The 18,676-nt window shown below is 34.5% G+C and overlaps 1 protein-coding gene across 1 annotated transcript; it reads left to right on the top strand.

Annotated features, from left to right (window-relative positions):
- The first annotated feature begins 1,239 nt into the window (after nucleotides 1–1,239).
- Nucleotides 1,240–6,299, top strand: LOC125177813. The gene is made up of 5 exons (XM_047880270.1): nucleotides 1,240–1,421; nucleotides 2,508–2,727; nucleotides 3,951–4,013; nucleotides 4,936–5,022; nucleotides 6,243–6,299. The coding sequence occupies exons 1-5, from the start codon at nucleotides 1,240–1,242 to the stop codon at nucleotides 6,297–6,299; spliced, it is 609 nt and encodes a 202-aa protein (XP_047736226.1).
- Nucleotides 6,300–18,676: the final 12,377 nt, after the last annotated feature.

Here is an 18,676-nt window from a genome sequence, read left to right as displayed (position 1 = left end):
GGTGATCTACATCGGAGGCGTTACATTTTTCACTTGTTTCGTGAGTCTTAGTTTATTTATCGTAGGATGCGTAAATGTAAATATTTGTATTAAAATCACTTGGCTGCTTAAGTCGCAAATTTACCAGGAATTTAAAAGTAGAGAAAATAGCCAAAAAGTTCACCATTTCTTATAAGCGAAAACGTTTCGGAGTCCATATCCATCATCAGTTCAATAATTGTTCACTAGCAATACATTAAGATTTACATTCGGGAGGTATTTAGAGAATAGATCTTTCAACTCCTTTGCCATCATCTCAGATGCGGGGCCAAAGTAACGTGACGATAGGAATCGTGTTTATTGTTTTTTTCCTTACTTTGGTCCCGCATCTGAGATGATGGCAAAGGAGTTGAAAGATCTATTCTCTAAATACCTCCCGAATGTAAATCTTAATGTATTGCTAGTGAACAATTATAAAATTAGCTCGTTTTTCAAGTACAAAGATCCTCTCCCTGTTCTTATGCGATCATCCCTAGTTTATCAATATAGTTGTGCGCAGTGCGCATCTGCGTATGTCGGTATGACATCGCGCAATTTTTATACTAGGCTTGCAGAGCATAGGGGCAAGAGTTATAGAACAGGGAACATACTTGCGCATCCTTCTCATTCAGCCGTGCGTATTCATGCCGAGCAGTGCAACGTCCCGGTGTCCAATAGTGATTTTAGAGTTTTAGCCTCCACAACCGGTGTTTCTGACCTACGAATTTTAGAATCTTTATATATTTCCAAACAGAAACCCAGTTTAAATGCTGCATTCAGTTCCTATCCTCTAGAAATTGTAAATAGATAGTACCCTCTCTACATGTTTTATTTCTGTTAAGTTCGATTTTAGTTTTAATGTCCTCATTTTAGGTGAATTGTTTGAATATAATTTTAGGCTACTAATTGTTTGTACCTTTGTTCTAGGGTTTGAACTGACGATAGAGCTGGACTCCGAAACGTTTTCGCTTATAAGAAATGGTGAACTTTCTGGCAATTTTTTTACTTTTAAATTCCTTGTAAATATTTGGATGAGGATTGAATCTTGGACTTCTAGCGTATTTTTATTTTAACGAATTCTGAGAATGATTGAACCTATTCTTCTTTAAACATCAAGTATGAAGGCCTAGCGACAGTTGAAATAAAGTTAGTTAGGATTTGACTATCAGATATTGTATTTGTTAATGACTGGATTTTAGTTTCGTAAGCTTAGGTAAGAAGATGGTTATCCATGCATTTCAGCTTCAAGAAGCTCGTTCGGAGTTCACAACATTCCTGTACATGATGCTGGGGAGCAGCATAGGTGACCGCATGGCGCGCTACAACGCCGTGCTGGAAGCAGCTCTGCTTCATGCTGATGTCACCACCCTCAACGAGCTGCATCACTACTACGTCATGATCAGGTCAGTAATATGTGATGATAAGGTTACTGTGACGTCATGATCAGGATTCTAACTGGATTTTTAGAATAAGAGTTTTCAATTATTTCGGCACTGCATCGGAAAATATGTCAAGGGAGCTAAAACTTTCGTTTTTTAAGTATTTTGCAAATGTTAATCTTCCTGTTTATTGGTCAAAAATTTTACAATCGGTTCTTTTTTAGGTACAAAGATACCCTTTCTATGAATATGCGAGCGTCCCTAGTTTATATAGCTGTGCACGATGGGCATCTGCGTACGTTAGTGGGATGACGTCTCGCAATCTTTATTCTAGGGTCGCAGAACATAAGGGCAGTAGTTGTAGAACTGGTCATAATATTATTGCGCCCCCTCATTCGGCTGAGCGTGCTCACGCCGAGCAGTGCGATGATCGAATTATGATAGTGACTTCAAAGTTTTAGCTTCCACTTCCTGTATTTCTGACTTGCGCATTTTAGAATCATTGTTTATTTTTATATAGAGGCCTAGTTTATATTTAGCGTTTAGCTCCCACCCGCTTGAAATTGTAAATAGATAGGTTTTACCTCTTGTTTTTTTTTTTGTAATTTTGACTGTACTAATTACTGATTTATCTGTGTTCTAGAATTTTCAAACTGACGATGGAGCTGGGCTCCGAAACGTTTTCTTCAAAGATTGTATGAATTTTTGTGTTTTTTTTGCTTCTAAGTTTTTAATGAATTTGCGATTCAAGCTAACGAGTGGCATCATTACTTAAATATCTATTGAGCTGGGTTTAGTGGCTAATTTTATCTGCCTTCCAATCGCTAATCAAGTAAATTAGCACAAATGAATTGTTACTAAGAAGTGTATCTCCTATTTGCTCCTATTGATCCTCTCCTGTTTGCCATTATTGCTTCAATCGTACAGAAAAAAGTATAACATCTAGACTTGATACACTTCGGGAATCAAATGGCAGTAACGGATGAAATATGAAAGCTGGCTATTTTAATAAGACCTTCTTTTTATTTATTGGGAAGGCCCGTAGAAACAAATCATCGAAAGATATAATTAAAGAACAAATTATTTCCCCGTTGTAATATCCCTGAACAGGAAAAAAGAGGCCGTAGCTCTGGAGATATTAAAGGCATCACTTGGAATTTGCCATTTAAAGAGACTAATCGCCAGCATCTTCAGCATTACCAACATACTGATGTTCGCTCGAATGAACAACATCTATATCTCCAACATCGCCATATTCTTACCACCGATGTGCAGCAACCTGGCAATCGCAAATTTCTATTATCTGCGAGGACAAAAAATTACAGACCTGGTAAGATGACGATCAGGCATGATATACATATATTTTTGCTGAACATGTTTAAATTGATGCTCAATAGAGAAACTGACATTATTGGAGGAAATAAAGGAAAAGAAAATTAATGAAAAATTGAAATTTTGAAACTAATTAAGATTTAATTAATAATTAGAATTTAAAATTAAAGTATAAAATTAAAATTTTCCCAATAAAGGTACAGAAAATTATATGTATTGTATACTCAGACCAATACTGCTCTATTTCAGATAATTACTGAACAATTAAGCTGATGCTAAGTAGAGGACAGATGTTACTGACTCTTCGCTCTCAAGTTAAGATCGGAGAATAGTAATCCTGCATGTGGATGTGAACGGGTGCAGAATAAAACAATTTAATATTGGGAAGCCTATTCGAATATTTTGTTCGCTTCCGCAAGACCATTTCAGGAAGTAGTTGAAATTTATTAACATTGCTGTTGTATATTTTATTCAATGCAGTAGAAAGTTTTCAAGAAAAGCAAGTGCGTGTCGGGTTTTGCTAATCCGAGATAACTTAAAAATTGCAAATAAAATTTAGGTTTAAGGTAATTGTACAGTGAAAATTTTACACCATGAAAATTGCAAGAAGGAAATAAATTTCGCAGAGAACATCTGGATAATGTAACAAGGAAAATATAACATTATTACCATGGCGAGTTACAGTACATAAATCATATTGAGAAGTCGTTCCATCTACATGACTTTTGATAGCTACCTAAATTGATGCATCCATGTAATAAAAACGAACGTACATTTAGACCTAAAATTGTAATTCTCTATAAAAAGGGATCACAATTATTAAACGACCTAAACAACCTCGTAGTTCAGAATCTGTAATGTTTGCCTTGAACTCGATTGGATTATAAGGAGGTTCTCGGTGTAACAAATGAACAATACTTAAAGTTCCCAAACCATGAACAACACAGCAGATTATGGTAGAGACCTTGTTTATTCTAATTAACTTTATCTTAATATTTTATTATACCTATCCCTGCTACTCGTTCTGGTCGAACCTTAATGAACGATTCATAGTAAGCTCTTTGGACATGCCATTTGATTGAATAGTTTTAAATTTGTTCAAATATGCAGTTGTAAAAAAAATTTGCATGAAATGTAGTCAATGACATTTTTCTCGCTACAAAAGAAACATTGATTTAACATAAAATTAAACAATAAATTTTGGTCGACTCATGTCTCCAGGTGTTGGCGACTCAGGAGGTTCTGCAGACTGCCCCTTGCCTCAAGGAAGAATCAGCTGCTGAGGTTTGTGATTTAATATATGTGATTTAATATATTTATTTGCATATAATTTATGCTTTTGATATATTTTCATCTTCGATCTAAATTTTTCTTAGATAAATATAATTTGAAAACATAGTATCATAAAGTTATTCGATGAAAATTTTGTTTTGAAATGACCCCTTCTTTATCGAAGGATGCCACTATCCTTGAATAATACTTGAATAATATTGATTCATATTCATAATAACGTTTGATATAGCGAGGTTGACATTACAAATTTTCCCCATCATCGCTGTTATTGTTAAAAAGATTTTACCAAGTTGATTCTACAGAGACCTAAGTTTAAAAAATGATAAAAATCGAAGTGAAATGAAGTAAAAAATGAATGCTACACGAGTCTAGGTTAACTTATGATTTATGAATATATTCAAAAAAGTTTTAGCAACGAATTCGTGCCGTGTGGGATGATAGAACAGCTGTAATGAGCGTTTCAATATTAAATGATATCCCCCATTTTCATGCAACGCAAATCATTGACCATCAAATTTGTTGACCGTGGAATTCAAAGGTTAATTATTTCCTGATGAATTCAGAACATTGGTAGATTTATAATTTGCAATTTGCGTCAATGGCGGTGCTAAAAAACGTAGAAATCGTAAAAATATCAACAATCTCTGGATTACCATGAAAATAGTGCTTTGGATTACGTGTAAACGAAAGCCACTTTCGCAGTTCATGCTTTGGTATGTTTGGGTAAATTTATATGTTGTGAGTACCTATTCAAATTATTTAGTCTCAACGTCTGCTCAACTAACAATGCAACATACATACAATTTTTAATAATTTTTAACACGTTGGCTTTTTATGTGTTTTAATAGAATTGACGTGTTTTAATAGAATTAACGTGTGTTAATCTTTGACTAACTCGAACAAATTATTTCAGATCAACAAATTCATCATGACGACCTCGAAAAGTTTTGACATGACCGCCGGCAGGATAATTATTTTCAACGTGCCCGGTGGCTTCTTGGTAAGCATCGGTCGAGATAATTTTGAATCACAATATTATGAAACTGTTCATGATCAACGAGGGAATAAAATATCAAATTGTGATTTGCTGAATTTAACAAAATTAGCGCATTACAGAAAAATATTTTCTTGTACTTTTGTTTTTTTATAGTAAATTATGCGATGAACTTGATACAGGATTAAATTAACGTTATAAGTGCGACAAGACAAACCGGTGGCTCGTGCCGCAGGTATGAAATACGCCCTGAATACGACATAGCCTTGAACTTGACATTAGACATTAGAACTTGATACTAGGGCCATACTTTCAAAATTCGCTAAGTGAACGTAAGTACTTACGCTCTTACTTTTCTTGTCTATGATTGGTGGATTTTGCTTGAAAGGCCGTCAATGATTGGCTGATGAACTTACGATCTCGTAACTTTTTTTGATAGTATAGGCCCTGAACGACAATGATAGAACTTGATATGATACATACGACATTAGAACTTATACTGAACGACATTGATAGAACTTGATACATACGGCATTAGAATTTGATACTGAATTCCATGAATCCATTTAAGCAGCGCTAAATTAAGTATGTTCGCATAGTTAGATAACACAGAAATTCAGATATAGGATCATTTGAAAAAATTTTTAAGGTTTCCTCATGTTTTTGTGTGATCTTATTGAAAAAATAAGCAAAAATGTTCAAAAACACCAATTGAAAATGTAATACTATACGAGCACGGCGAGAACAGCACAAAAATATCGAATGAGCTATCATGGCGACACAACAGAAATTTATTTCGCTGACCAAAATAACATAACACAAGAATAGATTCACCAGCATTGAGAGGATAGCATAGCCATAAAGGGATTTTTTAGGGATTTTTAAAAGGGATTTTTTTTCGCTCCATTGGTTTTATTCTTGTCGAGGGCCAGCAGTGAACTCCAAAAATTATATTGATCAGTGATAGTTACTAATAAATGAAACTTTCAAGTGATTCAAGAATAAAAAAAGTTTCTCGTTACATTCCAAAAAATTAATAGCAATATTGAATATCTGAAAATCATTTCGATTCTACAAATTTCAAAAGCACGAGTTTCACTTCATTCAGAATTGTACTAACATTATTGCAGCGAGGAACACTTCAAAAAGAATTTTGTATTGATTTATAACTGTTCCGACATGAAATTTCATCCCTGAAAAATCCTGACGAAGCTTCTTTCTTTCAGGACGCACAGTTTCAGTTCACAGTCGTGACTGTCCTGTTGGAGCTCTACGAAACTTAATAGCGAAAAAAACGACTTTTGATAATTGAATGGAACTGTTCAAATTAAATTGGGTGGAGAGATTGTTGTCAGAGTAACGAAAAAATGAAAGCACCGTCAAATAAAACTGGGGGGGGGGGAATTATTTATCAGATTTTTAAATTAAAACAAAAAATTCCTAATCCACACACCCACAATAAAGGATATTATGTCAAGTAGAGGTGATATGAGGTGGTAAACTTTTTGATTGCTATTAAAAGTTAGGTATAATTGAAACCGAACAACAACGTGTTGATTATTAAAAATATATATCACTAATCAAAATTAACAATAAGTTATGCACGGTAATATGTGTGTTAGCAATTAGGAATTTGTAGAACCTGAAATTGATATCGTACATCATGAGTAGACATTTTAAGTTCTGAATGTATCTATTCACTTAGGATTATACAAATTGTTTTACTTGATTAACAAAAACTCCGTGAATCAAGTTTTTCAACAACATACCAAGTTATTCCCAAGATAATTTATCGAAATTTGTCTATATTCTACAAGGTTCAACCCAGTGTTGGCTCCTCCAATGCGACGATTTCTCACTAGGTTGTTACGCCATGAACTGATATCTAATCTGTTATCTGGACCACAAAAACCCTGTTATACGAGACCGAAATATCCAGAAGCGGCATGTGGCCCAATTAATGAACTGCCTCCATAATTATTCCAACCGAATATTTTTTTGTATTTGGTGCTAAACACTCTTCATTTTAAATCAGTTATCAGCGTTTCAGATAAAAAAAAAATTGTATCCCAAATATTGCAGAAGGAATGTTAATTAGAAAAATAAAGAATGGACATACTGGTCAATAAGTAACGGTCTGAAACAATGTGACAGCTCGTTCCAACATATCTGGACGAAAGAGTTTAGTTTTGCTAAGACGCGTACTAGTGCTAAGTTCGCTCGATCTTGAAGAAAGTGCATAATTATTTGAACAAGGATCCATTTCTTTTTCTGATCACTTCGCTAATCCACTTACGTGATCAGGGTGCAGGTACAAAAAATTTAGAAGTTCAATTCTACAATTCTTTGAAGAATGGAAAAATCTAGAAGAATTTCTTCAATTCTTTGTTTCTGTTTTTTTTTTGTGAAATATTGTTTCAATTGAATACTACATGAATTTGAAAGTTTCAAACAACATTATTTCTATCATCTTAATTAGTACCTCAAGAATTCAATTCTAGTCTTGTGGATCAACATTCAAAATCAAATTTTAAGGAAGAAATATTGAAAAGCCAACACCTTGAATTAACACCTAATTAGAAGTTGAAAGTGAGCTAGAATCTTTTCATAACATCTGTCAGATGGATCTGTTAACTGACTAGTTGATGTAGTGCAAATGCCATTAGGAATTAACTACGGCGTTATTAAGTTGGCGTATATATAGTCAAATGGGGTAAGACAGGATCGCAGCCTTCATGGGGTAAGAAAGGACCAGCCCATATCATGCATTCTAATTGCACTGAATTTAATTTGATAGAAGAATATGTTAGAGCAATCATTGCATGTCATTTCAGTGCTTGTTTCAACCCTCTTCTGCAAATAATGAATTTCTGGCTAATTTTTAAAGAAAACTTATGTAAAGAAGGGTCACAAAATAGTTAACCCTGTTTGGGAAATAAGCCTGTCTCTTATACACATCTAGATGTGTATAAGAGACAGAGTCTGAGTTGTAGCTTAGAAGCCCATTGCATAACTACACCTTGTGATAGGTTTAGGGTTTTTTATTTATTCATGGTATAGATGCTACATGCTTGTTAGTGATTTCGGTCCTGTCTTACCCCATCTGACTATATATATGTACTTGCTTCCCGTTTACTCAAGATTGTCTTTTGAAAATTTAGCAACACGAGTTGATATATTGCCATGCATCGCCCATAGCTCACGCTCATCCTTGAATGCTTTTTAAATTTTGCATTCTGAGTTATTAATTGAACAGCGATCATTGATTAGGATCCACGGGATTCTCGTAACTTTATATTTGATATTTTATTGCTATGCCGCCTCGAATTTATAGAGGTTCCAGACGAATGCTGTCAGATTTATTTCTCTCTTAGTGTTCCTTGGTACATTTCGGTCTGCACTGAAACCTCATGTATAAGGAATAAGGAAAAATTAATGCCTTTCATTCAATAATTAAAATAAAGGAACGAACAATTTGACATCAAATCGCATAGAGAAATGGGACTAATAGATCACATGAAGGTAAATTATGCACATTTTTGTTAGAAATATCGAGCATGATGCTCAATTTTAATCACGAATACCAGTTCAGCTGGAATCCTTGCTCCGGCGAACAGCAAGTTGAGTTTTCTTCGACCGTCAAATGCAAGGTGGGTTCAGCTACAAATCGTGTCCCGATGAACACCAAGTAATTATGATTCTGATAATTATAATTAATGATGCACCTTCTAATTTCATTGTCAGCGCACGGACATTGAGTTACAAAAATTTTAATTTATGATGGATGGAAAATTTGCTCATTGATTCATAATTAACCCTGTACGCCTGACATGAGTTACCGGAGCAATATTGTCACAAGCCTACTTCCATAAAAAAGGATACGTTCTAGTGAGCGAAAAATGACTTGCACTGATGGTTGCCGCCACGTACGACAACTTTAAAATGTTCTCCGTTGCGTACAAACGTCATCAGGTTGCTACACTCAATAGTTTACGTATAATTCAAGTTGAAAGCTTTGAAAGAGTGACATTCGGCGGTAGAGGGTTAAGGGGACATATATGAATAACGCGAAAACTAACTGACTATCGTTCGACGCGATTAAACGATTCAGTGAACAATCACTCATTATAGCACAAATAGTAGATTAGCATTTGGGCTATATACGTTGGCGCCGGAACATTATTGCCGCCATTCAATTGGGTAACCATGTGCTTCAGTTACGCCAAATTGGAATTCATCTACAATCGTTTACATCGTTCAACGCACCAGAATACACTATCTATCCAACAGCTAGGCAACAAATATATTATTGATCTGTCAATCTTTCCCCTCTCATGTTGCTAAAAGTTTTTCTGTTGGTCTGTAAACAAAGGCAATATGAGTGGTTGATCTGTATTTCTTTTTTGACCAGAGGTTACGTGTTTTGCTTACTGAGAGTGCAACATAAAAGGAATACCAGAAATTCCCTAACATTGTACGCGTGAAAAAGATTGTTAGTGTCAATCGATGATAATGCAATGAATCCTCTTTCCTGAGATTTCAACGATTGACCAATAATTTAAAAACAAAGAAAACGACAAGTAAATTCAACATATCTTCGGGTTTTATTTGCTTTTAAATTATTGGTAATCATGAGATTCAAGCAGACGATTGATATATGTATTTTTGAGATACCCAGATTCAATAAATTGGAGTTCATTTATTGTGGCAGGAAACGATAATGAATTTAGGTAATTAATGCAGACTCCAAATAGCCTGCACGATCATGGATTACCCCCCAAAAAATGAAAGTTATGCCACGTGTTATTCAAGAGCAAGCCTCATGCATATTTTACGCTGGCATCTTCAAATGGAATAACCCAGTTGGGTCATTAAAATCAACTTGCTTGTGCGCGATAACACAACAGAATTACTCTGAATTATTTTTAACTCGGCTGTTCTAACCTTGAATCTGAGGATTTTAGGCTACAGGAACACTATCCTATCTACACTACCAACAGAATTGTGGGCATTACGAAGGCATCAGCACGTGCTTTTCTACAAAATAGTTTAAAATTGAATAGTATGGATGGATCGATGGAATTCTCTTGCATTTAAGTTAATGAAAGTGAAAATCAGTGATCAGTATATTGACTGCTGCTAGAGAGGCTGTAGCAACGAACTTCGTCTCTTTGCTTAGAAGCTGAACGCGCCGTTTAACACAGTTTTACTTTTATGAAAATTGATTTAATTATATAAATTAGTCCCAGAGCTCATCAAACATAATGTAAGGACGTGATTCTGTTGCTTATATGTTTACATAGTACAAATTGAAATATAAGAATATAAGATTTCATTGGTTGTCTTTTTTTTGCTGAAACGCTCTCGCATTACTGAGCTCAGGGTCGAAAAGTTCCACCTATTTCTACCTAGAATATTATTATACCCTGATGACAAGGGTTGATTGAGCTTAGCTGAGAGATCTTGTCACAGGTGAGCGTGGTTATAAAGTCATTAAAAGCTTCTTTTAATTATGATTCTTAAAAATTATGAGATGATGTTACCATTGATGTTTAACAAAGTACAAAGTAGTACAAATTTTAAAACCCAGGTTGTAAAAATTGTGTCGTAGTGAGAAGAAAAAATTTTCCAGAGAGGCCTTAAAACATGAATAGCGCAATAGCTGCGCGATGGCATCGCTTGCTTTGGGTCGCTCTGATCCTCGGAACGATGCCTTTTGTTCCGTCAAAAAACAAAATTTCAAGTACTCGAGCTCAGGACATCTTGATTCGAAACGGGGTCTGCGGGCGATACAAACGGCTCAAATTACCTTCAAATGACTTATACCGTAAGTATCAATAAATTCTTAAACGAGTTCATATTATTTGTGAGTTTATTTACCCATAAATTGACAAGGGGAATTATAATTGAATCGGATGGTCATGCATTTTTAAATCCTCAATTGAGGCTTATGTGGTTAACCATACTAATAAGAATGTAGAAGGGATTCAAAATATTCTCGTATAACGTCATAGATTGAAAGTAAGAAAACTAAACTGTTATTAGAAAATATTTAATTACAGAGACCGAAGAAATTATTTTCAAAGAGAGAACACTTCGCGTTTTGGCAGCATGTAGACTACAGTGCTGTCCCTAATAAAATTGTATAATATTTATCTTACAACAATGTAAAAACATTCCATCAAGCTAACTTACATTCATTATAACATGATACGAAAGTTTAAATTAAATTTTGCAGTATTATGAGCGATATTTTAAATTTCAGCTACAGTATTACTTTTTTAATGAAATAACTTCTGTAACATCTGTAACTACTTACGATTGGTGAGCATATAACATTAATGGTGAGCATATAACATTAATGGTGAGCATATAACAATAATGGAGCTTGCACGCTTTCTTCAGGAGTCAAGCTCCGCTGCTCAGTTTGGACTGCGATTTACTTTATTCTGATGCAAGCCTTAGCAGCTGCGTTGTACGTCTTGCTTTACGTCACAGGTACGATGTTCCGACCTTATCGAGTTGTTCGTTCAATCGATTTTCTGATTGGTAATGCATTGAATTTTCTATTCCGAATACTCGGAACCGTTTAACTCGGATACGATTTATAGATATTGATTTGATTTTGGGAAACTAGATTGAAGTAGATTAAAAAAGTGATTTTATGCAGTAATAGGATTGGAGTTTATTTATGACCGAAGTAATTTAGGAAATTTTATTGCTAATTTTATTGCCCTGAATGGATCACGACGAACATGCAAACTTGTAAAATTATTTAAATAAATGTTGAACCAACGTGATAATTTAACTTGAATTTTATATTTTCCGACGTTGGGTTAATAGTAAATAATAAGGGTTAATAGTGGCAAATGGAGATAATAACAGGATGGTTTCCTGGAACATGAAAAATCTACGTACAGTGAAACTGATATTTCAGTATTTCGCACTTGATTATACTTTACGGGGAAAATAAAATTTTAAAATGAATATAAAATGCCTTATGGCCTATAGGTGCTCTGTTCACATATACCAAGAATTTAATTAAAATAAAATTACATAAATATTTTTCAGGAAAACTCCACTCACGCAACAAGGCTCGAAATTATTTTATTCCGCTAATTTTGAGTTTGTACATAGGTGAGTAAATGATATAATTTTGTACAAAGAAGTTATCAGGTAAAACTTTCATGTTCATTAGGGTTCACCAATATTTCATACTCAAGTAAAGTATCATGTCTCAAAAGTCCGCACAAATAACTGTGATGCATCAAACTGAAATAATTTGATCTTCGGGAAAAAATGACCAACTTTTTCATTAGCCTTTTCATTTAGTAATTTTTAGGACGAAAAATTCGTGATTCGCAAGATCCTAAAAAACTAATAACTTGGGATAAAACACTGAGATTTTATAAATGATTGCTTAGCGACCGCAAAAAATAAAAGCTTATTTTCTCCCAGGTTCAGTAATTACGTCTACGATAGCCGTAGTAAACCTGAAGAAGCTGCAAAGTCTGCTCGACATGATACTTTTGTTTCCGGTCCTGATGATGGCATCCGACCAATCGTCATCTGCAAGTCTAAAAAATATCCGTGAAATGAAATGGAATTACACGCTCTCTCTTTATCGTCTTGCGTGGGTTAATTTGTTAGCCTTGATCTTGACGGCTATACCTGCAATGATCTACATCGGAAAAACAACAATTCTCACGGCTTTAGTGAGTATGAAGAATAAGTGAGTTCAAGTTTAATTAATGTTAAATAATTACAATTTTAGTATTTAGTGAGTTAAATGGATACTAATTGTAAATACTTGATTGTACGTATATACCAATAACTTACAATTAAGTATTTAGTGAGTTAAATGGATACTAATTGTAAATACTTGATTGTACGTATATACCAATAACTTACAATTAAGTATTTAGTGAGTTAAATTACAATACAATACAATAACCATAGAAAATGAATAACAACAGCAGTTTTTCCAATGAGAGTTTTTATTTAATAATAAGACTAAAGCTGTTAAGGATTTAATATGAATGATATGAAGTTATATTAAAGAATTATCACCTATATATTAGGTATTATCTCGTCCAAATCTGTCTGATAACTTGATGCAAAAATAGATTTATCACCCTATGTCAATTGATTGTTTCTCTTAATCTTCTTTGTGTTAGCAAATTTTGCAAGCATGAAACGCGTAAAATGGGAAGATCACATCGTGACTGTCAAAATATTTCTTCAATCACCACGAATCTGGACGCAAAATTAGGCGGATTGTGATTAATTATTTAATTTATATGCTATTATATTTATCCAATAGAGGATTTTATTGTAACTTGAATTACATGATATTATATGGAAATAATGAAATTTGAGAGATATATAAACGTGGCTGAAATAAAAGATTTCAAAAAAATACCAGTAACATTTGAATTCGTGATATAAACAATACGAATTTTCGTATTTTTGATTACTTAATCTTACTCTTATACAAACGAGGAGACTGAGTTAATGAAGGATCATTGGATGATTGGTTTAGATAATATGATGCTTAAAATGGATGCAGAATCAGGAGGTATGTTTAGACGTTTTATGGAACGCAATAAGTCATTACGAGTGGAACATTTTAAATATAAATTGCAGTATTTTTTGAAAATATAAATAGAAACTTAGTGCCAATATACAGTATACACTCACCAAGATTATATGTTTAAAATGTAAGAATCAACTCAACATTTATAAAGGTATCTATAATTCCACTATTTCAAGTAAACCGCCTCGCACATTTTAGAAGGGATTTCCGATAAATAAAAATTAGTCAATAAACTTTGGTGTTATACCAAATAATTAGTCAATGTCATACTACGAATTGGTTATCGGATATAAAATAGAACTCAATATGATATTCACGGCCAAGAAATTCATAGTTCTGACCGAGGAAATTCATGTCATGGATGAACTGTGGTAAATTTTAGTGAGATTGGTGGAAAATAAATAAAATAGTTCAGTCACTGATAGAGATATACGTAACAGATGCAAGAGTTTAGGTCGGAGTTTCCGACGTTCCTGTACATGATGCTGGGGAGCAGCATAGGTGACCGCATGGCGCGCTACAACGCCGTGCTGGAAGAAGCTCTGCCTCATGCTGATGTCACCACCCTCAACGACCTGCATCACTACTACGTCATGATCAGGTAACTTAATAACTAAAATAATATAGGCTAGGAAATGCTAGAATTAGATAACTAAAGTTCAGCAAAGCAATGAGAACCAGAAAAATGAAATGGCATGTTTAAATAGCTCTGGCACCAATAGAACTTCAAGAAGCAAAATGCAGTAACGTGACATGGATCAGGATCTGATACCGAAATTACACGACCTGAATATCAATATTGGCTTCAATATGCAAGATATATTCCTGTTCTAATTGTAAAATTTTCAACAGGAAGCAAGAAGAGGTGGCGCAAGAGATGTTGAAGGCATCGCTGGGAGTTTGTTACATGAAGAGACAGATGGGAAGCATCTTTGGTCTCTCAAACATACTAATGTTTGCACGAGAGAACACCATAAGTTTTTCTAACACTTCCTTGATGGTGCCACTGCTGAGCAGTAATTGGCCTTCTGGCCTGTACTATGCAGTGCGGGGACAAAAAATAACAAACCTGGTAAGTTTAAATTCCATTTAGGGGCATAAAATCAATAAATAAATAATATCATTTGTGATTAAATATATTAAAATAAATCGATGTTTTAAAAAATGATGGATTTTTAATTTTTTATTTTTTTTTCTTGATGGATTTTTCTCTTCCGTAGGAAGAAACGATTGCAAGACACGAAATATTTTAGCGTCTAATTTAGTGTTATTAATGGTTAAAGGTAATGGCTCCCAGAGAAGTTCTGCAGCTCGCGACAATTCTCAACGAAGACGCCGCTATGGAGGTGATCAGATGACATGTAGTCTGTCTTCACTGTCATGGCTGTTTTGAATATTTAAATTATATTATCACCGAAAACTCAAAATATATGCAATGTATCTAATATTGTCTTAATCAATAATCTTCAGGTATTTGTGTAACAATATTACAGTCTACCCCACTTGAAGTTAATCTGTACGAAATTAGAAACAGTCACTTTGGAGGTTCAAAATTAACAATGTCTTCAAATCGGGGAAGACAAAAGTAAACCTGAAACCGTTATCGTTTAGTTATCTTTTTCAGATTAGACTCAGCTAACCCACGAGAAATTATTGCAGCCTCTGAATAAGCGTAGGAATTAGGTGTATCTTTCAATACAGAAACGGCCGACCACGCATAACTGAAATTCATACTACTAATGGGTCGTTGTAAAATCAACTTATTTCTCGAGTTTGGTGGAGATTTAAGTCCAGTTGCGGCAGTTAATCTTTAAAGAGGCAACAACGATTTTTTTCCGCAAGGATTTCGAACTCCGAGCTGACCTGACATAACAACCTAACCTACACCGACCACTACCGTATCGGTAACACCGAGAGTATCTGTAGGTAAAAAACTGTTGGTAAACTTGACCTAACTTCGCGCTACCCCGAGCAAAAATTTCTTAATTTCAAACCATTGTGCATAAAATACAAAACATGGAACGCTGATGAGTTTCTGCTGAAGCCTGCACTGTCATAATTTCAATACAAGGCAAAATGTTGAATCGATTTTCGAGGCATTTTGTGAAAATGTACAAATTTTTGCCCAAATTCTAAACCACGCACGGCTTTGGTCTCGCAAACACTTTCTGGAGTCAAAAGAACTAAAAAGTGTGTGTTATTTACGTTATGTATAAGTTTAATTTTTAGCTAACTCAAATTGAACATTGCAGATCAACAAATTCCTCTTGACGACCATGACAAGTTTTGACATGACCGCCGGCCAGCTCGTCAACTTCAATGTGCCTGGCGGCTTCTTGGTAAGCCTATAATAAAACAAATATTCTAATATTTCGTTCAATAAATTTGAGATGACACAAACGTAGGAATTATAATATTATGTTATCAATAAACAAAATAATTAAAATATTATTGGATTTTCAGGACAAGAAGTCAATTGATAGCATTAATTATTTTCTATGAACAAATGACTCCAGTAAATTTGAGCTGCGTGGCAAACTCACTATTGAAAACATTGTAACTCAGTACTCACTGCAGTGAGTGACAGAGAGCGCATTTTCTCGTCGACGAAAACTTGAGGTCACGGACGGACAGACGGACATGGCGAGCACAATAGTTAATTTTTTCCATAAATGAGAAAATGTGCTAAAAATAGAACAGCAGTGAGGTACTAAAACTACGATAAATTCACAGATAATTTACATATAATAACATTTTATTCGACCCCACTTGAGATACTTGCTACGAAAGATAGGTCTTGAGATAGGTCTTGTTTAATCAAGGTCATCATCTATGCCAATGCTTTTCAAGGTTTGCTGTGCTATTCTTTATTGTAACTAATAATTAAAATAAACAGAGCACCAGGAATTTGTACCGTAAAAATCCGAAAGAAATTTCCGCTGAATTGCGGCACAGCGATTTTGTCCGATAAAATTAGTACCTGGCATGCATGGTATATATACAGGGTTCAATTTTTAAAAAATTATACAGATTGGAGAAAATCAAAATTTTTACTCAAAGGAGGCTGAATTCCTGAATATTTCACCAGTGTTTATAAGAGATTTTACATACATCCTGAAAATGCAAAAAATTATTTAGTTCTTAAATTAACTCGAGTGATAATTGCATGTTCAATACGTTGAATTAGGATTTTACTACTATTATACGAGGCTTTCATGGTTGTTTGTGTTTGATTAAAGAGCATTTTTATTTCAACAAAAGAATAAATTCTGTCTAAATAAATTAAACAATAAAAGTTGTTCAGAATCCCGATGAGATTACTTCTTTACAGGACGCTCAGTTCCAGTTCACGGTTGTGACAGTCATGATGGACCTCTACAACGTGGCTTAAACGAATTAGACTCCTAGTCCTTCATCAGTAAACTGTCTTGCAATACATGGGCACTTAACTGCGTTATTTTTCACGATTCGAGCAGAGGTAGAATAGTCTGAGAAGTATGCTGAAAAATCATTAGTTATTTCTAACGAATTCATTGCATTATATGTCTCACATTTAAACTACTCCTCCATAAAAAGAGCTTCAATTGGTAGTGAGTGAATTCCACTGAGGAAAACCGCGGTGAGAATCCATATGATATTAAAAGTTACACTCAAGTTGATTACCTGTTAAGAGACCGATAATCCGGTAATATAAATTACCAGATTTATAACTTTTTTACACGGCTGTTTTTTAAAAGTGGTTTGCACATGTCTGCATGGCGGAGAAGTGCAAACTGGAAATGGAAAAAGGTAGGTGACGTATTCTAATATTTAGTCACCTTAAAACATAAAGATACGAGTATTAGTGGTATTTCAAACACTTCTGCAGGTTTTGTTGACGGAATATTTTTGAATGCAAACGGGCAATGATCAAACAAACAAATATAATAGAACCGTTGACGTGCATACATCGTGTTCACGCTAAGTAGAATAAGTACGATGAATGTGAGTTTGGTATATGGCACTTATTCTGATGAAGGAAAAAATGTTCAACGTCACGTTTCTTTCGGGTTATAGAAAAAATTCCCAAGAGAGAATGGGGAACATTGGATTTTTCATTTAACAGCCATTTATTACAGCTTCAAAAATTAAAAATATAAATCTTCTAAATCTGTTATAGATAGCTCTAATTTGAACTCGTGGCAGGAGATGGTTTCCAGATGTAATTATAATTTTCATCATCCAAATTTAGAATTTTGGGATTTATAGTTGAGTAGTGGCGCCGGATATGAATTATCAAATGTTTTACTGGAGAATATTACAGATAGAAAACCATTCTTTTTTTTAAATTATAGAGGTAACCTGGTGAAAAAACTTTTTGTCGCCGGCTCACCTCTATGGAAATATTAAAAACCAAAAAGAAAACAATCCGCTCCTGCCCATGCATAATCGCTCAAGTTACCTCTCCAATCTACAGGACAGCCCAGGAATTAGGTGCTTTAATAAAACCATGCATCCCGAAGAAATTTTCATTCAGATCTACTGGAGACTTCTTGGAGCTCCTTCGCAATCGGCGCCCATCTGGTCTGCTCGCTTCACTTGACGTCAATAGCTTATTCACCAACGTCCCAACTGAATAAACTAACTTATTCACCAACGTCCCAACTGAATATACCAACTAAAAATAAACAACGTCCCAACTGAATAAATAAAGTCAAACATGTCTACTCTAATGAAATTTTGCCAGCCCCATCTATCCCTAAAAATATTCTACTTGATCTTCTCCGCCTCTGTACTTCAGAATCGCCTTTTCGGACCCCAGACAACAAAATATATCAGAAAATTAACGGTGTAGTAATGGACAGTTACCTTGATCCAACATTCACCGAATTCGACATGTGTGAATTCGAAAACCGTATATTGTTGGATGCATAAATTAAACCTGACCTTTACTGTCGATATGTTGACGACATCTTCGTCATCGTTCGAGACGAAGATCACATGATGGGGCTGCGCGCTGCTTTAGAACGCAATTCCGTTTTGATGTTCACTAACGAATTCGGACAAAATAACACGTTATCATTC

The sequence above is a fragment of the Hyalella azteca genome, unplaced genomic scaffold (genome assembly GCF_000764305.2).
Source record: "Hyalella azteca isolate HAZT.00-mixed unplaced genomic scaffold, Hazt_2.0.2 contig513, whole genome shotgun sequence".
NCBI lineage: Eukaryota > Metazoa > Arthropoda > Malacostraca > Amphipoda > Hyalellidae > Hyalella > Hyalella azteca.
The sequence above is the reverse complement of the archived record's forward strand: the minus strand, read 5'-3'. Positions and strand labels throughout refer to the sequence as shown.

What these genes read in the sequence shown, in the direction of transcription:
- LOC125177813 (XM_047880270.1), top strand. Translation starts at nt 1,240, where the DNA reads ATGGTTATCCATGCATTTCAGCTTCAAGAAGCTCGTTCGGAGTTCACA. An exon ending in CACTACTACGTCATGATCAG is followed by an intron (nt 1,422 to 2,507) that starts GTCAGTAATATG and finishes ATCCCTGAACAG; the next exon opens with GAAAAAAGAGGCCGTAGCTC. An exon ending in ACGTGCCCGGTGGCTTCTTG is followed by an intron (nt 5,023 to 6,242) that starts GTAAGCATCGGT and finishes TCTTTCTTTCAG; the next exon opens with GACGCACAGTTTCAGTTCAC.